Source organism: Leptonychotes weddellii, chromosome 5, assembly GCF_054177405.1.
Source record: "Leptonychotes weddellii isolate Sample4059 chromosome 5, ASM5417740v2, whole genome shotgun sequence".
Taxonomy (NCBI): domain Eukaryota; kingdom Metazoa; phylum Chordata; class Mammalia; order Carnivora; family Phocidae; genus Leptonychotes; species Leptonychotes weddellii.
Window position 1 is genome coordinate 72,319,819 of NC_138373.1, and position 16,963 is coordinate 72,336,781.

General features: G+C 46.6%; 2 protein-coding genes and 1 non-coding gene across 10 annotated transcripts in view; all 3 read right to left on the reverse strand.

Annotated features, from left to right (window-relative positions):
• The window catches only part of NOP2 (NOP2 nucleolar protein), a 10,462-nt gene extending 6,138 nt beyond the window's left edge, over window positions 1–4,324 (reverse strand). Inside the window, exons 1-5 of the mRNA XM_081821102.1 lie at window positions 3,536–4,324; window positions 3,146–3,255; window positions 862–907; window positions 606–694; window positions 186–430 (exon numbers count right to left, since the gene is read on the reverse strand). Coding sequence (XP_081677228.1) covers window positions 186–430; window positions 606–694; window positions 862–907; window positions 3,146–3,251 — 486 coding nt within the window. The 5' untranslated portion in view covers window positions 3,252–3,255; window positions 3,536–4,324. The remainder of the gene's footprint in view (window positions 1–185; window positions 431–605; window positions 695–861; window positions 908–3,145; window positions 3,256–3,535) is intronic.
• Window positions 4,325–4,525: 201 nt separating this feature from the next.
• Window positions 4,526–16,963, reverse strand: part of CHD4 (chromodomain helicase DNA binding protein 4) — a 30,617-nt gene continuing 18,179 nt past the window's right edge. For 3 of the 8 annotated variants that reach the window (XM_081821091.1, XM_081821092.1, XM_081821089.1), the window contains exons 26-40: window positions 13,846–14,026; window positions 13,675–13,761; window positions 13,496–13,584; window positions 13,258–13,391; window positions 12,585–12,729; window positions 12,312–12,477; window positions 11,964–12,061; window positions 11,723–11,852; window positions 11,247–11,318; window positions 10,792–10,929; window positions 10,425–10,533; window positions 10,180–10,312; window positions 6,431–6,629; window positions 5,330–5,493; window positions 4,526–5,150 (exon numbers count right to left, since the gene is read on the reverse strand). In XM_081821091.1, the coding sequence (XP_081677217.1) occupies window positions 5,133–5,150; window positions 5,330–5,493; window positions 6,431–6,629; window positions 10,180–10,312; window positions 10,425–10,533; window positions 10,792–10,929; window positions 11,247–11,318; window positions 11,723–11,852; window positions 11,964–12,061; window positions 12,312–12,477; window positions 12,585–12,729; window positions 13,258–13,391; window positions 13,496–13,584; window positions 13,675–13,761; window positions 13,846–14,026 (1,863 nt within the window). In that variant the 3' untranslated portion in view covers window positions 4,526–5,132. Of the gene's footprint in view, window positions 5,151–5,329; window positions 5,494–6,430; window positions 6,630–7,495; window positions 7,608–10,179; window positions 10,313–10,424; window positions 10,534–10,791; window positions 10,930–11,246; window positions 11,319–11,722; window positions 11,853–11,963; window positions 12,062–12,311; window positions 12,478–12,584; window positions 12,730–13,257; window positions 13,392–13,495; window positions 13,585–13,674; window positions 14,027–16,963 lie in introns of those variants that run through there. The other 5 variants (XM_006737832.3, XM_006737831.3, XM_081821090.1 and 2 more) reach the window with 4 other exon arrangements.
• Window positions 12,147–12,286, reverse strand: LOC115942539 (small Cajal body-specific RNA 11). The gene has a single exon (XR_004077165.1).

Genomic DNA, 16,963 nt, shown 5'->3' on the forward strand with positions numbered 1-16,963 from the left:
ACCCTACAGCTTTTCTACACTTGTGTGTGCACTGAGCAAACATAGATGACAGGAAAACAGTGATGGAACACTAAAACCCCTTTTCTCTACTCAGCTTATCCTTATCACTGAGGGCTAGTCTCAAGGCCCTGGAAAGACTAAAAGGCAAGGATCCCTTCCTAAACACCCAGAGAGCTAAACCTCACCTCTTCACCTTCATCCTCGTCCTCCAAGTCGGAGTCAGCACCATAGTCATCGATCATATCGGCATCACTGTCCTCGGAGCCCCAGAGGTCTCCCTGGTTCAGCACACCATCCTCTTCAGAGTCTTCCTCCTCCCCTTCCTCCTCGCTGCTATGGGCTGGTGCTGGACGCTTCTTGCCTTGAGTAGCATGAAATAAGGACTGGGCTCCCATCTTTCTGGGGGTCTGGACAGCTCCTCCAGAGATTCCTAAGGGTTTGAAGAATTCTGGACTGATGGCAGCCACACACCAATGGAGCCTGCACTTTCTACCCTTAAAAATGTCCTCTGGCTGTTTCTTTCACTCCAGAATGCTCAGCAAGCCCTTCCCTACCCAGCACACAGAGGACTCCTCATGTAGCATACAGCTCCTATATTCACTGACCTTTGGGTAGCTTTCCAGGCAATGGTTTGGCCCCAGGGAACTTCTGCGTCTCAAGGGCTTCAGCAGAACCCAACTTCCTCTTGGCTGCCCTGAAAAGATATAAGGAGTGAGGAAATGGAACATACCTCTAAGGTTCTGCCACAAAAATGGGACGGTCCCCAAACAGCCCTTCCCATCAGTATGAGCACATGTGATTATGTGACTAAAGACGAGCAATACCAATTTAATCTACGTAAGCCTGGACATCGACACTCACCTTTTTCGAGCACGACTAGACAGCCTCTTAGAATTTTCATCACCAGCTGTATTTAAAAAAAAAAAGAGAAACAGAATAGTATGTCACAGGGAAAATGAAAAAGAACATTAGAAGACAAAATAAAAGTAGGAAAAGAATATACTAATTAAAGGGGATAGATTGTAACTCGCTCCACAGAGTTTTATGAGGAGCTGGATGGGAGATGTAAAGGAGATGATCTTTATGTGGTTGTTCATCAACCAAATCCAAACTGGGCCTCCCTCCAGACTTCTGATTTCAATAAATAGCATTACCACAATCTTGATAACAAGAGATATTCAAAATTCATCTTTTCTCTCTGGCTTTGGACCTGGTTTGTGGCAACATGGCTAAACCCACCCTCAGGAAAATGGTGAAGAAAACTGAAATAAGCCAGCATGCCACATACACTTGCTCCTTCTGTGGCAAAACCAAAATGCAGACCGAGCTATGGTGGGGCGCCTGGGTGGCTGGCTCAGTCGGTTGGGCATCTGACTCTTGATTTTGGATCAGGTAGTGATCTCGGGGTCATGGGTCATGCACTGGGCTCCACACACTCAGCAGGGAGTCTGCTTGAGGATTCTCTCTGTCCCTCTCCTTCTGCTCCTCCCCCTGCTTGCACTCTCTCTAAAATAAATACAAAAAATCTTAAAAAAAAAAAAAGAAAGACGACAACTGAGCTACAGGGATATGGCACTGTGGATTCTGCATAAAAACAGTAGCCAGCAGTGCTTGGACCTACACCACCACTTCTGCAGACTGAAGGAATTGAAAGACCAGCAGAAGCTCCACCATTGCAAACACTGCTAGTCTATAATAAATGGATTTATGTAACAAAATTGTCTTTTCTTCTGCTTTCCTTTACTCTCAATTTAATCAGTAACCAACCACAGATTTTACCTTTGTAAGTGTGGTTTTCTATACATTCTCCAAGAAATAAAAGGCTTATTAAATCTCAGCCCTGTCACTTACATGGCCAAGTTGCTTAACCTCTCAGCATTCATCTCCTTAACAATGTCTCTCACAGAGCACTAAGAAAATGAGGTAACATACTGTGTCCAAAGGATTCAGTATAATGCCTAACACTTTGTTAAAAGACTTATTCATTTTAGAGGGAGACAGAGAGAGAGAGAGCGGGCGCACACAAGCAGGGGGAGGGGCAGAGGGAGAGAAAGAATCCTCAAAGCAGACTCCCCGATGAGTGCAGAGCCTCATGCAGGGCTTGATCCCACAACCCCGAGATCATGACCCGAGTGGACATCAAGAGTTCGACGCTTAACCCACTGAACTACCAGGCACCCAGTGCCTAGCAAGCACTTTCTAATACCTCAAAAACCTGCATCTTTTAACTAATGCCCAACACAAACTACCTGTCCACTCTTCTCTCCCACCCAGCCTTCCATGCAGACTATTAACCATATGGGAACCAGATCTGTGCCTTCCCATGCCCCCTCCTCCACAATGTAGGTGATGGTGACTGGTCTGTTCCCTTCCCAAATTCCACTTACTAAAATGTCAACCATTTTCCAAAACCCAGATTAAAATCTTTTTAAACTTGGGCCCCTGGGTGGCTCAGTCAGTTAAGCGTCTGCCTTCAGCTCAGGTCATGATCCCAGGGTCCTGGGATCAAGCACTGAATGGGGCTCCCTGTGCAGTGGGGAGTCTGCTTCTCACTCTGCCCCTCCTCCTGCTTGTGCTCTCTCACTTGCTCTCTCTAATAAGTAAAATCTTAAGAAAACAAAAAACTTTTTAAACTCTGTGTAGGTCCTCTAATAATCTCCCTCAGTGTTAAACTACACCTCTCTTTGCATGGATATTTGGGTCTCTGCTGCACTGTCCCTAATTTCTAAGTGCTGATGACAGTGAGTGTTTCATTCATACTTTCTTTTAAATTTTTTTAAATTTTTTTTTTTTTTTGAGAGACAGAGTGGGGATTGGGTGGGTAGAGGAAGAGAGAATCTTAAGCAGACTCCCTACGTAGCAGGGAGCGAGACAGGGGCTCAATCACAGGACCTGAGGTGAAATCAAAAGTGGGATGCTTAACGGACTGAGCCACCGAGGCGCCCCCATTCATACTTACTTTCTAATAACTCATACAATACACTCTGGTTTCTCCTCAAATGTATAAATCTAATAACTCATTCAAAGAAAATTCCGCTCCAAAAGAGAGTGAATACAGAGACTAAAAACGGAGGAGCATGTGATACAGATTTAAGAATGGTGCAAAACCTGGATAACTGAGGGGGAGGACACGCCTAACCTTTACCTGCAGGCAAGAACCTTGCGAGTTCGGTCTCGGCACCCTTCTGTTTCCGGGCCTTACGGCCTGGCCCGCGCTTCTCCTTCTTCGTAGGGTCCAACTTGCGCCCCATAGCACTGGAGAAAAGAAAAATGGGAGAGGGTAGAGTCGCGCGTGTTGGAAAGGGAAACGGAGACCGCAGACTTAGCGTATTAGAGTGGGAAAGAGGACCGCCTCGAACCTCGACTCAGCAACCCCCAAAGCCCCTCATGGCATGACCAAACCTCCATTCCACGCTCGACCCAGCCCTTGGATTCCACGCCATTTGTACTGCGTCCCCCTCCCAACGCCCCAGTCTGCATCCACGCAGTCAACCTTCCCCGACTTCTTCCACACCCACCCGAAGCCTCGGCTCACCTGAAAAAGGGTCCAGGCACGAGAGACCTCCTCGGTAAGCGGCGCGGCACTCCACGTGCACGCCGAGGCTAAGGTTCGGACACCACACTCCAAGCTAACGTTTCACGCAGGCGCACAGAGGCGCGCTCGCCTCGCGGCCCCGCCTCTTCCGGTCCCTTCTAATCGCCCGCAAACCCGGAACGGACGTTCGCCGGGAACGCGCGCGGGACTGGCGGCGGGGGTGCCGGAGGAAATTCGACGGCGGACCGCTTCACTCACTCCCCGAGGGCGGAGAGAGCAAACAGGACGGAACCGTTTTCAACTTCCCCGCCCTTCCCGCAAAGCGTTTGGCTTCTTGCCTCACTGCAAACTTCAGTGGGATAAACTGGTACCTAGGACCCGCGGCCCTCCGTCTGGCACTCTCCACCCTAAATCTAGTCTCAAGATCATGGAATCCCATGCCATTCACCTCCTCCCAACCCTTTCATTAGGAAACCCGCCTCTTCGACCCTACCGACCCCTGCTCAGCCCATCAAGTAAGGTCTCTGCCTGGCTTCACAGGCCTAGAGGCCGGAGGAAGACCTCTTGTGTCCTAATTTCACACAAGTTAAAAAACTTCAGCCTTCCTTCGAATAAACACTAAGGCGGTGCTTAGTAGCTGTTAAAAACTTTTCCAAGTACTTTACTAGTTTTATCTTCTCAACTCTATGCAGAAGATATCTTTATTTTCTGAGAAATCTACAGCCCAGATAAGTTAACTTCCTCAGATCACAAAGCCATTAAACAGTGGTACAGGGTATGAGCCCAGGTGTAGTTTTGGAGCCCCTCATTTTCCAGGGGGCGGTCATCCTTGGTCCCGAGCACAGAAGGCACATGCACACAGAACATGGCTCTTCTGTAGGATACCGGCACACAAGTTAACCCCCTTCGTTTTCAGGTAACACATTTCCCAGAGCTGCCGTCCATACACACTCATCCACCTGCACCTACACCCACACTGAACCAGAGCACTAAAATACAAGGAAACTTTTATTTTCAATTTTCATCAAGAAATTTGCTGTGGTTTTTTATGCTTTTGGTTCTTTTCCTTTTTTTTTTTTTTTTTTCCACTTTATTTCATTCTAGCTGCTCAGTGGCTGGAGCCGCTGGGTTCCTGGTATTAAAAAGATGCCAACAGAGGTAGCTGTGTCTCGCCCAGGGGCCCGGCCCACTCTGAATACCCCAAAAAAGGAGAAAAGAAAACACAAAATAAACCAACAAAATAAAACCAAAAGGAGGAAGAAATTCAGATCATTTTCTTCAAGCCTGGCGGGAACCCACAACAGTTTGTGTGTAACAGGCGTTACAGTGGGGAGAAGCCAGGGCCCAGAAGAAGGCCAGCCCGCCAGCTCCCTGCAGACGGCGCCGGCGCTACTGCTGCATGTCTCTCCAGCAGGAAGGGCACCGCTGCCCCTCGCTCCCTCCCCTTCCCCAGTGCACGGGGGCTGTTCCTTTACAACACGGAAGATGGGGCAGAAGGAAGGAGAGGGTCTCTCAGGCCCCCAGGGGAGAAGCTGGGCAAGGGAAAGTGAGGAAGGTCACTGCTCAGCGGTGGAGGTGGTATCATCGATCCGGGTCTTCACTGCTGCTGGGCTACCTGGAGCAAAAGAGAGCCAAGGGAGTCAGAATCCCAAACCACGGGAAACTACCCAATCCCAAGGGAACTCCCTGGTAAGAGCCCCAATCTGCCCAGTATATGAAACTCGGGGTAGAGAGCAAAGTCACGAGTTCCAGAATGGCTCTGCTGAAAGAGCTGGCCAGAAGAAAAGGGTCTACCTGCTGTGGAGTAGGTTCAGGTGCTCGGTTTGCCAGGCGGCTGAGAATGTTGCGCTCTGACATCTGTAACCTCACAGCAACCGGGGGAATCCGGGCAATAGTGGCTGGGAGCCGGGTCACGTCGGCTTTCATGTCACTCAGCAGTTCTTCTAGCTGTTTCAGAACTGCACAGAGGGAAAAAACAGGCGGTGAGCTGTGGTGGTCAAGACTGAGATCCTTCTGGGGAGCCTGGGTGGCTCAGTCGTTAAGCGTCTGCCTTCGGCTTGGGTCATGATCCCAGGGTCCTAGGATGGAGCCCCACATCGGGCTCCCTGCTCAGCGGGAAGCCTACTTCTCCCTCTCCCGCTCCCCCTGCTTGTGTTCCCTCTCTCAAATAAATAAATAAAATCTTTTAAAAAAAAAGACTGAGATCCTTCTTACCGCAGTGAACCCGGCCCCTCGTTTATTCTCAGTGACCAAGCGAGTGATGTGCTGGAGTGCTGAGTATTGTTTTAGTCACTGAGTCGCCTGACCCACCTCGGCCACACTCGTTCCTATTCCTCATATTGCAGTTCCAACTGTCCATGATGCTATGCATTTTTACATCCCCTAACCCTCACTGTACCTTGCTCCCTCCTGTCTCTTATTTTCTCCACTCCCTGAGAGAAGATTTCTGTTTCCTTTTCTCACCATCTTGGCTTTCGGAGCTGTCTTCTCCTTCCTTTGAACCAGCCTCCTTTTCCTCATTTCACCCTCCACCCCCCTCATCATGTTTTAACTTTAATTAGAAATGCTGAAAGGGGTCTAGAATTTGACGGGATCTTAATTCACCAGAAGTTAACTCCACAATATCCCAGATAACACTGTATTATTCTGCTTTCCTTTCCACCTCCGAGAACTTGAATATATTGAGTTAGAAGAGGCAAAGAACTACTGTCCTCGATTGCCTCTAAGATATTAGCTTTCCGAGGAAGAAAGCAAAGACCCCCAGCACATCCTAAGTGCCCAGACAGAGGGGCTCTGAAAAAGGTCTGGAAACCAGCAGTAACTATATGTTTGGGTGGGGGGTAGGGGGGGTAGCAGAAAAAGGCTGAGTCAGCAGGAGGCAGGGGAGCCACTGGCTACCTTTGTGCAGGACCGCATTGGCAGGCTTGTTTCCGGCCATTGACTCCTTGGACAGGTGCTGGTGACTCTCCGCCAAACACTCCACTTCAGCAAAGCGCGTGTTTAGGGCCATGGAAGGGTGAGAGGGGTCCTCTGACATGTTCAGGTAAGCTGCCCGGCGCAGCTGTTCCTCAATCACCAGGGCTTGTTCTAAGAGCTGGAGAACGATAAAGAGGAGAGGGGAGCTGCACGGACACCAGCTTTGCTTATTTCTGATGGGTCTCCCCCAATCGATAAAAAACCTTACCGACGGCTCCCCCACACCCAAGCCCTTCAACATCACGTTACTTTGTTTACTCCCACTTGGAAGTTCATATTTCTAAAACTCTTTGCCCTTTATGGATTCGCTTATACAAAAATGATTAAAAATTCAGTCCAGAAAACAGATCGTATAAAAAATTATCACAAGTAACTGCACCTCCCAGAGATACTGTTAACATGTTGAGGTTCTTCCTTGCATCTGTATTTCTTAAGTAGCTGAGGTCACTCTATATACCTGTTGTGTTTTCACTCAAAGTTCCATGGCAAAAACCTTCATTATAACTGCCCTTCATAAATGATTTTTAATGGTTGCGTGGTAGTCCGTCCTATGGCTATACCTACCACATCGTATTACTTAAGTTGTTTTACTTTTTAAAAGTATTTGTTGTTTCTTTTATCTCCATATCTCACTCCCGTTCCTTTCTGTCCCCAACAGGCAATGCTTCTACTATACTTACTGCGTGGCTTCGTGCAGGTGTTCTTGAAGACTGAGTTTTGTTTCATGTGCACATTTCTTATTTATAGAATGTTGTTCTGTACACATAAAAAGCCTTTTATCCCTTTCCCCACTTCAGATCTTTTCAAAACATTCAATTTATGTTGTTCTAACACATCTATTTCGTTCCTTCTAACTGTTGCTTAAAATGCTCCATGATGTGAATCCACATTTTACCTATCCACACTCCCAGTCAATGTCCCAGGCAAACAGCTAGGTTACTTCCGGGCCCCACCCCCAAAAATCATACTGCAATGAACACTTACACAAGTCACCTGACGGAGCTATGTAAAAGGTTCTTTGCAATATATTCCAAGAGACAGAATGTTGATTCAGAAGTTATAAGACTTAATTTGCTCAAGTATCCATCCACTGGTTCTTAAAGACAATAAAGCCATTAGGGGTCAGGAAACAGGACAGTATGAGAATAATGGGCTGTTGTTTCTTCCACAAGACACGCTCCATCGAGCAGAGTAATTTATCCCCAGACTGACCAAGCATCTACTTTCGATCTACATACCCTGTGTCTCCTTCACTGCCTCCTCCTGTCCCAAACTATGAGCTTTCTCCAGGATCATCGGCCCTCGGCTTGCTGCTGTTCTTTTAAAGAACTCCCTTAAGTGATTTCTCCTCTCCCAGTTCAGCCAGCCCCTCCGTGCAAAGGGATCTGATGCTTTCCAAACCTGCATTTCAAGCACTGAGTGTTCTGATTCCACTCATGTGTGGTTGATCACTCTTTGATCCCACTTGTTTATGGTGTGAGGGGTAGGTAGTGGGAGGATATTAGTTAGGACTTTTCTAAAATTGAACTTACTCTTTCTACAAACTACTCCCTCTCCTCACCTCCCTGATCTGTCAATGGTAATTTTTCTCAGTGACTCGGGCTCAAAACTTTAGTTTTATATCTCAAATCCATTAAGTCAAGAGTCAGCAAACTGTGTTTTTGTATGACCCAAGAGCTAAGAATGGTATTTTTACATTTTTAAATGGTTGGAAAAAAATCAAAATAGTTTGTGACACTTTATAAAAAATACATGTTCAAATTTTCCTATCAACAAATAAAGTTTTATTGGAACACATTCATACTTCTTCGTTTAGAACTTGTGGCTGCTTGCACACTATGACAGAGTATTTGCAACATGTGTGTTCCACAAGGCCTGAAATAGTTATTATCGGGCCCTTTAACAGAACAGACTTGCTGGCTCTACAATAAAGCAGTAAATCCTATCAATTATTTGGTCTCTTGTCTCCCTTTACCTTATCCTTTTCATTTTCTACAACCAGCATCACAGCCCAGCCCTTACTACCTCCTGACCATCAGACAGTTCTATAATCTCATGAGTGTTCGGTTTCCATTTCTCCTGTCGTATTAAAACTCTTCATGAACCTTCAATGGCTGCCCGTTAACTATAGGGTAAAGTCCAAACTCTTATCTGGTGCCAAAAACCCACCTACTGGGCGCCTGGGTGGCTCAGTTGGTTAAGCGACTGCCTTCGGCTCAGGTCATGATCCTGGAGTCCCAGGATCGAGTCCCGCATCGGGCTCCCTGCTCGGCAGGGAGTCTGCTTCTCCCTCTGACCCTCCCCCCTCTCATGCTCCCTCTCTCTCTCATTCTCTCTCTCAAATAAAATCTTTAAAAAACAAAACAAAACAAAAAACCCACCTACTAACCTCTAGCCCTTACCTCACTCTCTAATCTACCTCCCACTATCACCCAACACAAATGTTTTCTACAGCTCAACTATAGAAACTACTTGCTGCCTCCAAACACCATAAGCTCTGCTGCCCCTAGGCCTTTGCCCTCCTTAATCCCGTTGGTTCAAACAACCTTCCGCTTCTATCCAGCTATCTCTAGGACATTCATCAAAACTTCATTCCAATACCATCTTCTCCATGAAGCCGTCCAGGAGCTCTCTGGGCTCCCCAAATTCCCCCGGAGAACTTCCGTATGGATCTCTCCCAATACACAGAGTGGCATTCATTTGATCACACATTTGCCTCTACCTTAAACCAAAAGCTCCTTGAGAACAGGCACCATGCCTTATTTGTCTTTGTATCCTCGTGCTACTCCCCATTGCTTGGCACATGATGTTTAAAGGTTCACTAGTGTACATTTCTTATCCCCCCAATGATACTCAGTTTAAAACTCACATGTCTCGTCTTCGTGGTATCCCATTTTGATGGTCTGCACACAGTTGCCCTCAACATACATTTGCTGAATTCCAGACTGAGATTCCCCTCAGTCCTGGGTTTACTAACCCTAGCGATTCTGAGAATGAACTCTACCTTTGCATCTCCTCTTTGCAACCACCCTACCCCTTATCCACACAGGGGCTCTCAAACCCACTGACAGCCCTCCCTCTTCAGAAGTCCAATTTAATCCCACCTCTGTATCTTTCCTGAATACTCTAACCTACAGTGGTCCCCTGACACATCCACTGCACGTCTGTGTCATTTATTAGTTTTCATTTATTTATTTTTAAGTAGGCTCCATGCCCAATGTGGGGCTCGAACTCACAACCCTGAGATCAAGAGTCGCATGCTTTACTGAGCCAGCCAGGTACCCCTTCATCTGTGTCATTTATCAGGCATGGTCATCTTCCGACTTGAAGAGCTGGTTAATTTTCAAGTCTGTATGTCTTGATTTCTTTTTAATTTTTTTTTATTTATTTACGTAATCTCTACCCCCAACACGGGGCTCAAACTCACAACCCTGAGATCAAGGGTCGCATGTTCTCCAGACTGAGCCAGCCAGGTGCCCCTGTTAAGTCTTGATTTCTAGTATTTAAGATACTTGGGAGCACAACGTTTCACAGAATACAAAGAGTTAAGCCAAGTACACTGGAGAATATACTAGATAGTAAGTCTGCACGACCAGACTTCCTCCTCTCTAGTCCCTTCTGCATTTCAAAGACTGTCACTTCAACACCATATTCCTCATCCTGCTCACCTTGAACCTTCGGGCTAGAAATTTATTCTTGATCTCTAAGAAATTGCCACGATTCATTTCACCCTTGAAAGGTTCATTGAGGATGGCATAGCGTGGGTCATTCTGGATGTCCTGCCACCGGGCATAGCCATGGCTTTTGGAAAACTGTTCAGGAAAAACAAAACAAGGAAAAGTAGGAACCTCACACAGTGAGACCTTTAGAACCCTTCACCAAGAACCTCAGCCTAGACTCAGGCAAAGGATACTTTATGATGCCAGCCAGCAGCCAGTAGTCATGCCGCCGATGCCAGATCTCGTAAGTCTTCTTGGTGACAGTGGCTGCCCGCTCCTCATTCTGCCAAAGGGAGTGCAACTCTGAAGAGGAATTTGGGGAAGGTTGAGGAGAAAAAGAAAGGCAAATATCTGTAAGAATGCAAAAAGCTATTTATTCCTGCCCCCACAGATGCCATCTTAGGAGTACACCTCTGGCTTTCCAACAGAGGCAGAGGAAGGTGCAATCGACTCGGCAGTCCCTCATCTGGTAGAGGTGAAGTCTTCGTACCCTTGCTTCTGACTAGAACCCTAATTTCACTTCAGATCCTTCTAACCCCAGTTGGTCCCTCATTGTCATACCGGTAAAACCACCATCCGCGATGTTGAACATGAAACGCTGTTTAATATTTTTTTTCTGCTTCTCATCATTCAGGTCCTTAGGGGTCTCTCCATTCTGAAGCATCACCTCCTTTTTCTCTTCTTCTTCTTTCTTCTCTTCTATAGGACATGCAGAAGAAAAAAAAATGTCAGCTCCAGGCAGAAGCATAGCACCTTGGCCCTTACCCACAGCATTCTATGCCCTAAGTATCCAGCCACCTCCACCCTTTCTCCACACAGGTATTTCTCAAAGCTGGAAAAAGGTGCCACTGGCCCATAATAATCATATGCAGGGACAGATGAAGTCTTTTAGCTTGGGATAAAGTAACTATCTGGGTGTGGATGGGGAGAAGCCAGCAGGGTGTCCCAGAAATAAAGCCCTTGCATGTAGTTTTAGAGTCCTTTACAATCACAATCAGCTTTCTCCAAACACTCACCTTTGTCCTCTACCACAATGGGGGTCAGATCTACTGCTGACTTTTCCTCTACCTTCTCCACGTCAGCAACACCTGGGGGGGGAACAGATGGCATTGAGAGTGTATAAAGAAGAAGGTTCTGGGGTGTCTGGCTGGCTCAGTCGGTACAGAGCATGCAACTCTTGATCTTGGGGCTGTGAGTTCGAGCCCCATGATGGGTACAGAGGTTACTTAAAAATAAAATCTTTAAAAAAAAAAAAAAGGAAAAAAAGAAGGATGTTCTCCTCTGTCCCACACCATAGCCAACCAGAACAGTCTTAACCCTACATCAATGATTAATGTCATAAAAGATGTCTTAAGGGGTTAAAAACCCTCAAGTTAAAATCAAGGGTGCAGGATTCTCCAGTGTGTCCCTTCCTCCTGATATGTCCTTAGCCCAGCTAGAAGTCCAAGAGCTTCACAGGGATCTGGATGTAATAACTTGAAAATGTGGATACCTTTGGGCTCTGTCTCCATCGGTTCCTCTGTTCTCTCCTTCACCTCTGCCTTTTCCACTTTCTCCTCTCCCTCCGGAGGTTCAACAAGGACTTTTTCGTCCTCTGAGGCAGGGGCAGGGGTTTGTGTACACTTCAAAGGAAAAAATACAGAAGCTGAGGCAGATAGACCAGCAACCGAAAGGATGAGTGGGCTTATCCATTTATCTTCGGTATGGCATCCAGTCACTCCCCCAGCTCTTACCTCAACGGTGGCCTCGGGGGCTGCAGACTTAACCTCCTTTTCTCCTTCTGCACTCTCTTCCTCTTTAAGGCTATTCTCCTCTATTTTTATCCCATCCTCTGCAGATCAATAGAAGTCAATTAATTAGGAAAAAGGTTCGAGATCAGAGAGAAGGTCACGCCTTCTCAGTTGGTCTCATCTTTAATTGTCCTCTCGTGCCTTTAAGAGCCAGCCCTATTCTTAGGACGGCTCTCCTAAACTGAGAGGGAGATTGCTGTGTGTCCTGCCAGACTCCCCTGTCAGAGCTGAGCACAAGAGAGCAGAAAAAGCACTGGCAAGGACAGAAAAGGACAGTACAGGCAGACTTACCAGCAGGTGGGGCAGGTGCAGGGGTATTGGGTTGTGTGTCCCCTGGAGTGGAGGGTGTAGGAGTCTTTGGGGAAGGTGACCCTGGCTGAGACATTTTCTTGTTTTCTTCTACTTCAGCAAGTTCAGGCATGCTCCAGCGCCCATTGACATGTTCAAACTCCTGAACCTGTAGCAATGGGACAAGAAAGTGAAGATCCAATTCCAGCTCTAGGCTCCTTTCCTGTTGGCCCTCTAGTTTCCCCTAGAAACTCTGAACAATGCAGAGGGGCTCACCTTCTTTCGAATCAAGGACATGACACCAATCCTAGTAAGGACATGCTGGCGAGACAGGCCTTCTCGGGGGACACCATCAGCAAAGGTCTCAGCCCCATCTGCTCCTGGCTCACATAAATGTCGCATGAAAAGAGATACATAAGCCCTGTAGTAAAGAAGTGAGAAATGAGTTAAACAGCAATAAGGCCAACTCCTAGATGAGATCTTTCCCACTTATCCTAGACAATAACTCTGGCTCCATCTTGACATAAAGCCTGCCATCACACTGAAGGCCAGTTCTCCAGACCCCACACCATGCCCTGGGTTCTCCTCCAGGGAAGCTAGGAACACAAAGAACCCTATTACTAACAGCTACACCTGCCAACTTCAACAGAGAAACTGCCAATCTCTGCACAGCCTGGACTAGTACCGCGGAATGACCACAGATCAAAAGCTCTTGCTTGGGGGGCCTGGGTAGCTCAGTCAGTTAAGCGTCTGCCTTCAGTTCAGGTCATGATCCCAGGGTCCTGGGATTGAGCCCCGCTGAGCCCCGCATCAGGCTCCTTGCTCTCTCTCGCTATCTCTGTCATTATCTCTGTCTCTCTCTCAAATAAATAAAATCTCAAAAAAATAAAAAGAATAAAAAAAAATAAAAGCTCTTGCTCTACATCAGTCATTCCAGCTCTCAACTTACTTGAACTCTTTCTCTGATTTGCCTCGCAGATCTCTCACAAGCCACTGGGTGGTAAAAGCATCCTGAGGTGGCATCCCATATCGCATAATTGCATTAAGAAAGGCTTTTCGCTGACGAGCATTAAAGCCAAGTACCTAGAGAAAGAAGGCGCCTAGGTGAGAGGGAGCAGGCCTTACTCCATCAAAGACCAAATATCTAGCACTTACCCACCCCCTCCCTAGACTTATATGACACTTACTTCAATATTCCCACCAACACGGGCCAACAGAGGAGGCAATGGCTTATCTTTATCATTCCGCAGGCCCTTACGACTGGGCCTGCGGGGAGCTGTAAGAAGAGAAGGATACATGAGTGACACTGGTAAGGGTGTTAATCAAAGCGATATTTAAAAAGCTAGCAGAAAGGCATAGCTCTCACCTTCTGAGCGTTCATCAAAGTCTTCATCACCTTCCTCTGAGGCCACTGAATAATCGGACTGGTTGTCGGACTGGTCGTCCTGCCAATCTGGAGGGAGAGAGGGCAGATGAGCGGGGCCCACTGCTCTAGTGGAACGGCCCATGGGTGGGGGGCGGGGCCGGCCACACACACCTCGGTCCTCCTGGGAGCCATCATTGTAGTTGACCTGTTTACGGATTCTTTTTCCTTTGCCCAGATTTCGGGCTAGATCTTCTTGCTGCTGCTCATAATGGTGCCGCAGCAATTTCTCCCAGTAGTCAGGATCCACACTTTCTTCCTGTTTTATGATTTCTCGTTCTACCTCCTCTTCCTCCTGGGACAGAGGGAGGGCCAGGACTCAGGGGTGCTGAAGTCAGCACCACCAGCTACCCCTGGTCCTCACAGTTCCCATTCTGCTAGCTCCTTTTCAGGACTGGACTCTGACATACTTAGTGTGCCTGCTTGGACCTAAGAACTTAAAAAGAAATTTAATTGACAGGACATGGGTCCTCATAATTACATACAGATTAGCAGTCAACATAACTAAAGAAAAACATGGGATGACACTGTTATCACAAAAGAATGAAGAGACAGTATGCTTTCTTCTAACCCCTTTGACTGACACCTATACCGCTGGGAGACAGCAAAATGTAGAAAAGAGAGATTAGATAGCAAGGCAGAACGGAAGGGCTTCTGAAATGCTGCAAAAGATTTCTTAAGACATAAAGGAGAAGGGCCATAAGCTCTTCTGTTCATTACTTCATAAAAGTTTGCCAACTATGTGCAAAAAAACAAAGCAAAAAACCCAAACAAATTATACATACATATCCTATGTCCCAGTAACGTTTATGCTCCTCTGAAATTCTTGTATTTTTTTCAAACACTTCAGGACCAGTAATTGATTCCAAATCCCTCACATTAGAACTAAACCACTGCTAACAGCATAGTAACAGAAACAACCTAAATGCCCATCATTATGGAACTAACCGAACAAATTCCTGGTGGTAAGGAGTGGGCAAAATGGGTGAAGAGGGTCAAAAGGTACAAACTTCCAGTTATAAACAAGTCCTGGGGATGCAATGCACAGCCTGGTGACTACAGTTAATAACCCTGTATTACATTACTCAAAGTGGTTTTTTTGTTTGTTTGTTTACTTGAGAGAGAGAGAATGCACACATATGAGCAGAGGGAGAAGCAGGCTCCCCACTGAACAGGGAGCCCGATGTGGGACTTGACCCCAGGACCGAGATCATGACCTGAGCCAAAGGCAGACGCTTAACCAATTGGGCCACCCAGGTGCCCTCAAAGTAGATCTTAAAAGTTCTCATCACAAGAAAAAAATTGTATTAAGTATGCATGGTGACAGTTGTTGACCAGACTTATCATGGTGATCATTTCACAAAATACACAAATATTGAATCAATTTGTTGTATACCTAAAACTAACATTAATGTGGTCTGTCAGTTATAACTCAATCTTAAAAAATAAATAAGCTACAGTACTTCCAAACAAGGATATATTATGCAACAAGAAAAAAGGGAAGGGGAGTCTGGGCTGGCTCAATCAATAGAACATGCAACTCTTGATCTCGAGGTTGTTAAGTTTGAGCCCCACAGTGGGTGTAGAGATTACTTAAAAAAATAAAATCTTTACGGGGCGTCTGGGTGGCTCAGTGTGTTAGGCATCTGCCTTCGGCTCAGGTCATGATCTCAGGGTCCTGGGATCGAGCCCTCCATCCGGCTCCCTGCTCAGCAGGGAGTCTGCTTCTCCTTCTCCCTCCGAAGCTCCCCCTCTGCTTGTGCTCTTTCTCTCTCTCACCCTCTCACTCGCTCTCTCTCTCAAATAAAATTTTTTTAAAAATAAAATCTTTTTTGGGGCACCTGCGTGGCTCAGTCATTAAGCATCTGCCTTTGGCTCAGGTTATGATCCCAGAGTCCTGGGGTCGAGCCCCGCATCTGGCTCCCTGCTCAGCGGGAAGCCTGCTTCTCCCTCTCCCACTCCCTCTGCTTGTGTTCCCTCTCTCACTGTGTCTCTCTGTCAAATAAATACAATCTTTAAAAAAAATAAAAATAAAAATAAAAAAATAAAATCTTCTTTGGGGCGCCTGGGTGGCTCAGTCATTAAGCGTCTGCCTTCGGCTCAGGTCATGATCCCAGGGTCCTGGGATCAAGCCCCCCATCGGGCTCCCTGCTCAGCGGGAAGCCTGCTTCTCCCTCTCCCGCTCCCCCTGCTTGTGTTCCCTCTCTCACTGTGCTTCCCTCTGTCAAATAAATAAATAAAATCTTTTTAAAAAATAAATAAAATCTTTTTTAAAAATTTGAAAAAAAAAGGAGGGGAGGTCTTTATGTACCAATTTGGACTAAATCTCCAAGATTGATTGATTGATTGATTTAAAGATTTTATTTACTTACTTGAGAGAGAGAGAGCAGAAGCAGAGGGTAGTGGCAGAGGGAGAGAGGGGAGAGGGAGAGGGAGAAGCAGACTCTCCACTGAGCAGGCATCCCAATGAGGGGCTCGATCCCAGGACTCTGGGATCATGACCTGAGCCAAAGGCAGATGCCTAACCACATGAGCCACCCAAGCACCCCTTATTTATTTATTTTTAAAAGATGTTATTTATTGAAAGAGAGTGCAAGCAGAGGGGGGAACAGGGGCAGAGAGGGAGGGAGAGAGAAACCCAACAGACTCCCCACTGAGCTCAGAGCCTGGTAGGGGGAGGGGGGGCTCAATCCCACAACCCTGAGATCATAACCTGAGGCAACATCAAGAGTCAGATGCTTAACCAACTAAGCCACACAGATACCCCTAAATCTCTAAGATTTATTAAGTGGACAAAAGCAAGGTACAGAACATTATGCATAACAAACTACTTTGTGTTTAAAAGAAAAAGGGAGGGGCGCCTGGGTGGCTCAGTTGGTTAAGCACCGAAGCAACTAACTCTTGATTTCGGCTCAGGTCAAGATTTCAGGGTTGTGAGATAGAGCCCCATGTCGGGCTCCATGCTGCGCCTGCTTAGGATTTTCTCTCTCTCCCTCCCCCCCTCCCCGCTTTGTGCTCCTGTACTCTCTCTTAAAAAAAAAAGGAAAAGGGAAAAAGGTGTTTGTGCGTGTATGTGAGCACATGCACATGTGCATATATATGGATAGATATACATGTAACTTGTATGCACATAAAATACCTTTAGAAAAATATACAAGAAACTGAAAACATCAGTTATCTCCAGGGAGGGAATTAGATGGAAAAGAGATACCTTGTACCTTTTGAATCTTGA